This window comes from Micropterus dolomieu, linkage group LG18 (genome assembly GCF_021292245.1).
Source record: "Micropterus dolomieu isolate WLL.071019.BEF.003 ecotype Adirondacks linkage group LG18, ASM2129224v1, whole genome shotgun sequence".
NCBI classification, from domain to species: Eukaryota; Metazoa; Chordata; class Actinopteri; order Centrarchiformes; family Centrarchidae; genus Micropterus; species Micropterus dolomieu.
This window is the reverse complement of record NC_060167.1, coordinates 7,618,506-7,625,994: the sequence shown is the minus strand read 5'-3', so window position 1 is coordinate 7,625,994 and position 7,489 is coordinate 7,618,506. Positions and strand designations below refer to the sequence as shown.

The 7,489-nt window shown below is 43.6% G+C and overlaps 1 protein-coding gene across 1 annotated transcript; it reads right to left on the bottom strand.

Annotated features, from left to right (window-relative positions):
* Positions 1–1,087: 1,087 nt before the first annotated feature.
* Positions 1,088–7,204, bottom strand: mych (myelocytomatosis oncogene homolog). Its single transcript, XM_046029393.1, has 3 exons — positions 6,834–7,204; positions 4,594–5,152; positions 1,088–3,542 (listed from the first exon to the last, which is right to left on the bottom strand). The coding sequence occupies exons 2-3, from the start codon at positions 5,135–5,137 to the stop codon at positions 2,956–2,958; spliced, it is 1,131 nt and encodes a 376-aa protein (XP_045885349.1). The 5' UTR covers positions 5,138–5,152; positions 6,834–7,204; the 3' UTR covers positions 1,088–2,955.
* Positions 7,205–7,489: the final 285 nt, after the last annotated feature.

Below are 7,489 nucleotides of genomic sequence, written 5' to 3'. Positions count from 1 at the left end.
GGAGGTAGGTTTTATCATGCTAAGAAAAAAAATAAAAAAATTCATCCCTGCTTTCTTGTTAAAACCTCTGAATCTTAACTTCAGAAGGCAGTTCTTTGTGACTGAAGCTCTACAAAAATTAAAAAAACATTTGAGACATTTGGAAGAAAAAACAAGCGAAAGCTTCCCTGAAAAACGGGTTCATGTTAGAAGCAGACGAAGTTTTAACAAGAGCCCCTTTTCTACTGCATACTACCAGCTCAACTTGACTCTCCTATGTTTGGTTTTCCATTGCGGAAAACTTGTACCTGTACCTGCACCTGCTTCCAGGTACTTTTTTTCGTATCACCTCCGTTGAGGTTCCAAGCGTGCTGAGGCGATACTAAAATGTGACATGAAAACACAGCAGACTGCTGATTGGTCAGAGAGAATCGTCACTATTCACTGCATCATCATTGCGCACGCCAGACAGAGGCCAGCAACAGAAAGTTTTATATTTTACAGTTTTTCCATGTAATTTCATCACTAAATCCTCGTCTGAGAAGTTTTGAGGTGAGAAATCAACAGAGGAGACTTCGAATATTGACAGTTTTACGAAGCGTGATGGCGGAAAAAAATGTGTGCTTGAAAGTTTTCGGAGTTGAGGAGCTCCCGAGGCCGGCCAGCTGCCCGCTCACAGAGCCCTCTGCTCCCGCCGTCACACAGACCGCTGCAGCAACAACGGCAGAGGAAAACACAGCTGAAAGGTTTTCATACCGCTTAGCTGTCTTTACATTCTGAGTAAGGTTGAAACGTTTTAACTTAAATAAAGAGAAAGCTGTGTGGATCGCTAATGTGTGTGTGTCGCATTGAACTTTACTTCGCAGCAGTTGTGTGTGGCGTCGCTATGACGACTAGCTACATTGAGGGGTACTATCTCTGGGTACTATCTGCAATGGAAAACGGAGCACGGCCAAACCGAGTCGAGGCGAGCTGGTAATGGAACAGAATGCATCTCAAGGCAGAACAGGATTTTACCGTTAAAATACCAAAACACCTCATTATTCCAACCAGGGTCTGTTCAAGTACACCGAGACTGAAGGAAGAATAGTTAATTAAAAACACAAAATAACAGAATGCATTTTAAGAAATTAACACAAATAAGCTAATGTTTACCATTTGCACATTTCATTACAATCAGAACATTAACATTGGCAACAATTGACTACAGACTTTAGAGTAACCCCATTGATGTTATCAACTTCCGATCCAGCCCAGAGTACAACTTCAACAAAACACCTGATAGTAATTAGATATAACAGGCTCCTTGTGAATATGTACAGCCTTAAATGTTTACCTTTTTAAAATATTCCTTGGTGTCACTGCTCTCCTCCATAGCTATTGTGTTGGGCACAGAACATTGAAGGCAATCCATCTTTTAAAAAACGGGAATGTTGGTCAGTGGCCCTCATTCCTCAACATGTCAAATCTTATTTTACACTGGGCAATATTTTTTGTCATCATAGGCTTAAGATCTCCTGTCACATCTGCTGAGAAAGCGTGATCGCTCTGTAAGTAAATTACAGTATATTCATCCTCATAATGTGATGAAGCTCAGCCTTTTAGTTTTAAAAAGGACTTTAAATGAGCTACAATTTCTCGCTTTACACCTGCTAGCGGATCAAACACAGAACCTCGAGGGCCACTGACTAATAGATCAGTGACATTTAAGCAATTTTCACTGGATTAATAGTCATCTAACAATAAAGATGTCGACCATTTTTCTTAATTTACACTTATCAAAATGGTTGCTCTATAAGCAGCGGTACTAAATGTCACAGTAGCGCTGCTGTGGCAGCTTCCTCCGACCAGAACCTTTAAATTAACATGTCAGGACACCATCGGTCTGTCACTCTGTTTCAAACATGCAACAATCAAACATTATCCAGAGGTTTTCCATCCCGACTTTGGCTGATTTGCTACGACAGCACAGCTCACAGTTCAGTTCACTTTCCAGTTCAGTCTCCTCAAAACCTGAATGCTGTTTAATATGGCTACCACTGAGCTTGAACAGTTTATTAATGACAAATACTTAAATACACAAAGTAATTAAGCACACACACACACACACACACACACACACACAGAAGTGAGTGAACTAGTGGTGAACTGAACTGAGACTGAGCATTGTTATGTCTACAGTATCAAACCTGGTCTATACAGTACTGTCATTAACAACATTAACCTGATAGAGTGATGTTGGGCCCAAGGGTCCGCCTGAGGCCAAACAAGGCTGAAAGCACACTGAAGAACCTTTTTCGTGATCAACAAAATTAAAATAGCACAAGATTTGGAATTCAACTTGAACTGACAGAAGTGCAGTTGGCCAAATAACTCCAAAGCCACCATCATCACCTGTCAGATGGAGGGATCACTGGTTAGTATGGCTATAAGACATCCTGAAAACACAATATTCAAGTTTCATTTAACTACTGAGCAAATGTGGCTTCTAGTTATTTGAGCCAACAGGTGCCTTGTGTTATTTTGCCTGTGCCCTTTGGCATCCCCAAAGTAAAGACTCACAATTCTGATGAAATAAACAAACAAAAAAAAAAAAAATGTATTGTTCTTGTCTTCAGTGTGCATTCAGCCAAACAAAATATAATAAATTCTGCTCCCTCCTTCCTCATTTCAACTTTAAAAAGCATCATACACTACAACAGTCAGCAGTCAAGGCATGAGAATGATCAGTTCTGAGGCAATGAGTGTGTTGTTTCAGACCATGGCAACAGTTGCAGGTGTGAGTCTATACATAGATATTGTTACCATAAAGTCCTTGAAATGAAAATAATTTGTGCGTCCTTTTCAGCATGACGCGCCATTCTTTATCCTGCCCATCCATCTGCCTTTGTACAAAGTCTCTTCCCTAATCCACCTTTGCTCCTCACATTGTCTCTAAACACCTAAAAATGCAGCCCATGGTTTGCCCCTGGTCCATTAGCTGCGGAGCTGCTCGAGCCTGGCTTTCAGCTCTTCCTGTTTGGCTCTAAGTTTGTCCCTCTTTGATTGCAGTCTGTGGCCCTCATCTTCCAGACCATAGATACAGTCTCGAGCCTTCTTCAGGATCACCACCTTGGATGCCTTGTCATTGTGCGAGAGCTCGGGCACGTTGTCCCGCAGGCGCATGAAGCAGTTCTTCAGCTCATTGCGCCGCTGCCGCTCCATCACATTGTGCGTCCGCCGCCGCTCCTCCTCATCCTCAGTCTCTGTCGAGTTCCGGGACGAGTGGTGATGATACCGTGACGAGGATGAAGATGAAGAAGAGCTGCGAGAAGAGTGGTGGTAGCGCGATGAGCTATCACTCCCTCTTGAGCGCTTGTTGGATGAAGAAGAGGATGAAGGAGGCGGTGAGGCGGGACAGGGTGCTGCATAGTTGTGTTGCAGCTGGATCTCAAAGTGGTGACGCTGGAGAGTTCGCTGCTCTTCTTCCTTCTTCTGCTGACGGACAGACAGGTCAGCCGATGAGGGCACAGGGGAGGGGCTGGAGGGACAGCGCACCACAGTCACCACGTCAATTTCCTCCTCTGTCAGAGAGAAGAGAAAAAGAACAGAGAGAGGAGGTTGGATGAGTTTTCTCGCACAACATGTTTTCTGACCCTTGTGGTAATTTTATCTGCTCTGCGAAAGTGTAAAGACATTTCAGCGGCGCACTGGCAGCAAAAGGAAAAAAAAAAAAAAAAAGTGTCGACACTGTACATAACACACCAATGTGGCTCTCACACACACGTGAAACCAGTCAGTGGTGAAAATCTTTCCTTCTACTGTAAACAGCCATAAACGTGCAGAAGCTTAGAGTTACAGTTGTAAGCCGTAACTCTGTTAATGAATGAAGGCAGTTCAAGATCACAGCAACAGTTACATGTTTAAACATTAGTTACAGTTTCTGTGCCCTGAAATGTACAATAAAGTATTTCTAGTTAAACTGAAGCATGCCATCTACAATTAAATTTCAAAAGACTATATTAAAACATAAATCCAAAATTTAGGAAGACAATCCCATGCCCACCTGCCTCTTCCTCTCTGGTTTATTGCCAGGGCTGCAAAGCCAGAGGGCTCGAGTCGGTAAAATGACTCATTACGAGTTAATGGATGGAGCCGCAAATGTTACCGCTGAACATGAGTCACACACACACACACACCCCCTTACAGTTAATTCCATCTCCTAAAACCTCTCATCTACTCATGTCAGTCAACAGATTAAACCCCGCCCACGCTGCAACAACATCCTTGTCTTCATGGGTTCTGCAGATTACAGGTGGGCGTCTAGATAAGCGGAGTGCAAATAACAATCTGGCTCAGTGCGACTAAACATTAACAGTGAATTATCAATTAAATGCCAGAGAAGCAATTCTGAGCAAGGAGTGTTTATACTGATAAGCTGCATAATAACAAGGCAGGAATGAGATTGAAGTCTGATATGCCTATCAGAAACATCAAGAAAAATCCATACTAGTCTAAAAGGGCAGCATTTTGTTAAAAATGTGATCCTAACGGGATCAAAGATTAAATACTACAACATTCATCAATCATTCTGGCTAAATTTAAAGTGGAAATGAGGATTAGGTCTGAACTCACCAGAGTCACTGGAGGAATAGTTGGACATCTCGCCACCGGTTGAGCCGTAATCTGATGTGGCCTCGCTGGGCTCCTGAGTGTCCATCAGGTTCTGGCAGTCCAGTGTGGAGCCGGCGATCTCCTCAAAGATGCTGGTGTTGATGTCAGACAGCAGCGGGCTGGAGCCAAGCATCGTGGAGACCAGCTTCTCCTCCAGGCTCTTGTCTGCTACCAGGCACTGCCACAGGCAGTCCTCACCACTCTCCTCCAGCGGGGAGCAGGGCTGGCTGGGCTCGCCCTCCTTCTCACCAGCATCAGAGTGGAAGAAGTCGCAGTTCCAGTTGAGCTGCATGTCATGATCCTCCAACAGGATGTCCGACACGTAGCTCAGTTGGTCCTCTTTGGACAGGGGCTTAGTGCCGCCCACCCCGGCCTTCATAGGGGGGGACTGCGGCGGTGTTGGCAGCGACTGGAGGTCCTTCATTAAACTCTGGCAGAACTCATCGTCAAACAGCAGCGGCTCAGAATAAAGCCAGTCCTGCGACTGAGCGAAGCTTTGCAACATGTTTGATTGTAGAATCTGGGAGAACAAAAAAAAAAAACAGGACAAAAAAACAAAATCAGAGAGGTAGTGGAGCGTGTTAGGTTTAGATCCAGAGAAGCTGAGCCAGTAGTGTTTAAAGCAGCGCCTAAAAAGGGTAAATCCCAGCAGCAACACCAACACGTGCTGTAGTGAAAGTTTAAACCAGTTTCTGTAGACTGAGACCCTGACTGACAGTGTGCCACTTTTTATCTGTGTTTACATCACCGTAGCCCCGCCCCGCTGCTCCACAGGAGGCCCTAAATCACCCAAAAAGATTAAAGATGCCCCTCCCCATGACATCATAGAACAGCTGGGAGAGAGTGGGGCAGAAACTTTACCATTTTTCCACAATTTAAAATTTTCCTTCTCAGAAAGTTAATTTAAACCCCCTCCCCAGCAAATGGAGCCCGGCTGCCTGCTGACATGGAAAAGAAAACCTCAAGAGAAGGGATGGGTGGCTTGCCTTTGATTTCTCTTTTGTTACTCAACACTTAAAACCTCTGCTGCTATTTCACACACATGACTGATGACTGAACACTTCAGACTCCCTGCAGGAAATCCAAGACCATCTCACAGCTTCATACAGAGAATACAAAACCTAACGTTATTTATCTTAGCACAAAGCATTTATCATTTAAATAAGCCCCAAGGATCTGGTAACACTAATCAGTTAGGACATGCTTGGTTTTTAGTAAACAGTCAATTAATCATAAAATACTTTATACACCCATTACTGCAAAATGTTATTTAAAAAGAAAATCTATTGTCTAATTAAACAAACGTGTAAAAGTAGACCGACTGAGAAGCAGCCCTACTTGGTGAGGGGGTGGGGTGTCCTATAATATGGCTATGGTATGTGTATGTATAGCAGGCTGTGCTGGAGAACAAAGCAACAGTGTGTGTGGTGCAGACAGGCTCTGGGAGTTAAAGGCTGCCTTTCTTTACCATCTTAGCCTGGGGAAACCTGAGCCAAAAACTTAAATATACAACAGTCTGCGTCGTCACAAGACAGGAAAATTAACTGATAGATATTCCCTAGATAGATATTTCCCTACTCAACACTATACGACTATCGTCATTATTATTATTATTATTAACTATTAAACATTAATTCATGCAAAACTCCCGGCGACTACGTACAGCAACCGAAGAATATGAAAAAATAGTAACATTTGTAAAAAGGATTTTGAATGCAGATCCGCTGAAGCGTCATTATTTCCCGTTAGGTCTTGCTGGCTGCATGCTTTTGCACCAGACTTATATTAAAAGTGCACAGATATTTAACCAAATTTCACAGCGGCTCATTTCCTTCAAAAAAAACAAACAAAAAAAAAAAACCTCAACTAGCATGCAACACGCCTTGTATCTGTCCTAGCTCAGTGTTTCCGTGTGAAAGAAGTCAGTCGACACACCGCAAAAGCTCAAAGTCCTTAAAATAATGTCTAATGGTTAACCCGCTGCAAGGGTCATTTAAACCCGCATGGGTTGAGCAACGCCGGGTCTCCACGTGAAACCGGCATTTTTTCCCTTTACTTTACCGCTTTAAATGACATGAAACGCAAAATTACGATTAAGAAATGCACAAAGGCACAATTTAACATCCAGCCATGAGGTGACTAACGTCCCATGTGTTAAGTTAGATAACATTAGGTTTGTCCCGCATGCAGCTGCCCCTTACCTTTAACTATCTTTACAGAAGGGAAATTCAAAATGAAGAAAAATCGATGAAAACGTCCAAAATATCCAATAAAATCCCCACTGAGATATTAAAAAAACTATAATGTTCTGCTTGGGTGGAATTTTCTGCGTGTAAAATTAAAGTTAGAACAGGGCAGCATGGTGTTAATATCTAGTCTACAGTCCGCTCCTTCTTCTGCTCCGCTCCCGGCAGACAGAGTAGGTGTGGCTCTCGGGCTCGCTCGAATTATATGTCCGCTACGACGGCGTCTTCCGCCAGAGCAAAATCGCGCCAAAACATAAAGACCGTCAACAACTCGTTAACGGCAATCCAATTTATCGCCAGTATATCCGCAGTCGGCTCCCGTTTTGATCAAGTCCGGGCGGAGAAAACGGGGACGGCGGCGAGTACGGTTAATTTTGCATTGAAGTTGGGGTCTATTTGTCTTGGCCGCGGAGTGATACGCTCAGGCTGGGATTCCTGGAAAATCGTGGCGGGTAAAGTGGGACAGAATGGACAGACAACACGTGGACTGCGGGCAGAAGCCGGGTGTCTCTCTACATGCCTGTCTGTCTGTCTACTTGTCTGTCGCTCTCGGGATTTCGAGCCGCTAGTAACCCCAAATACAATTTAAAACTCTTTTAGTTTTTGTTTTA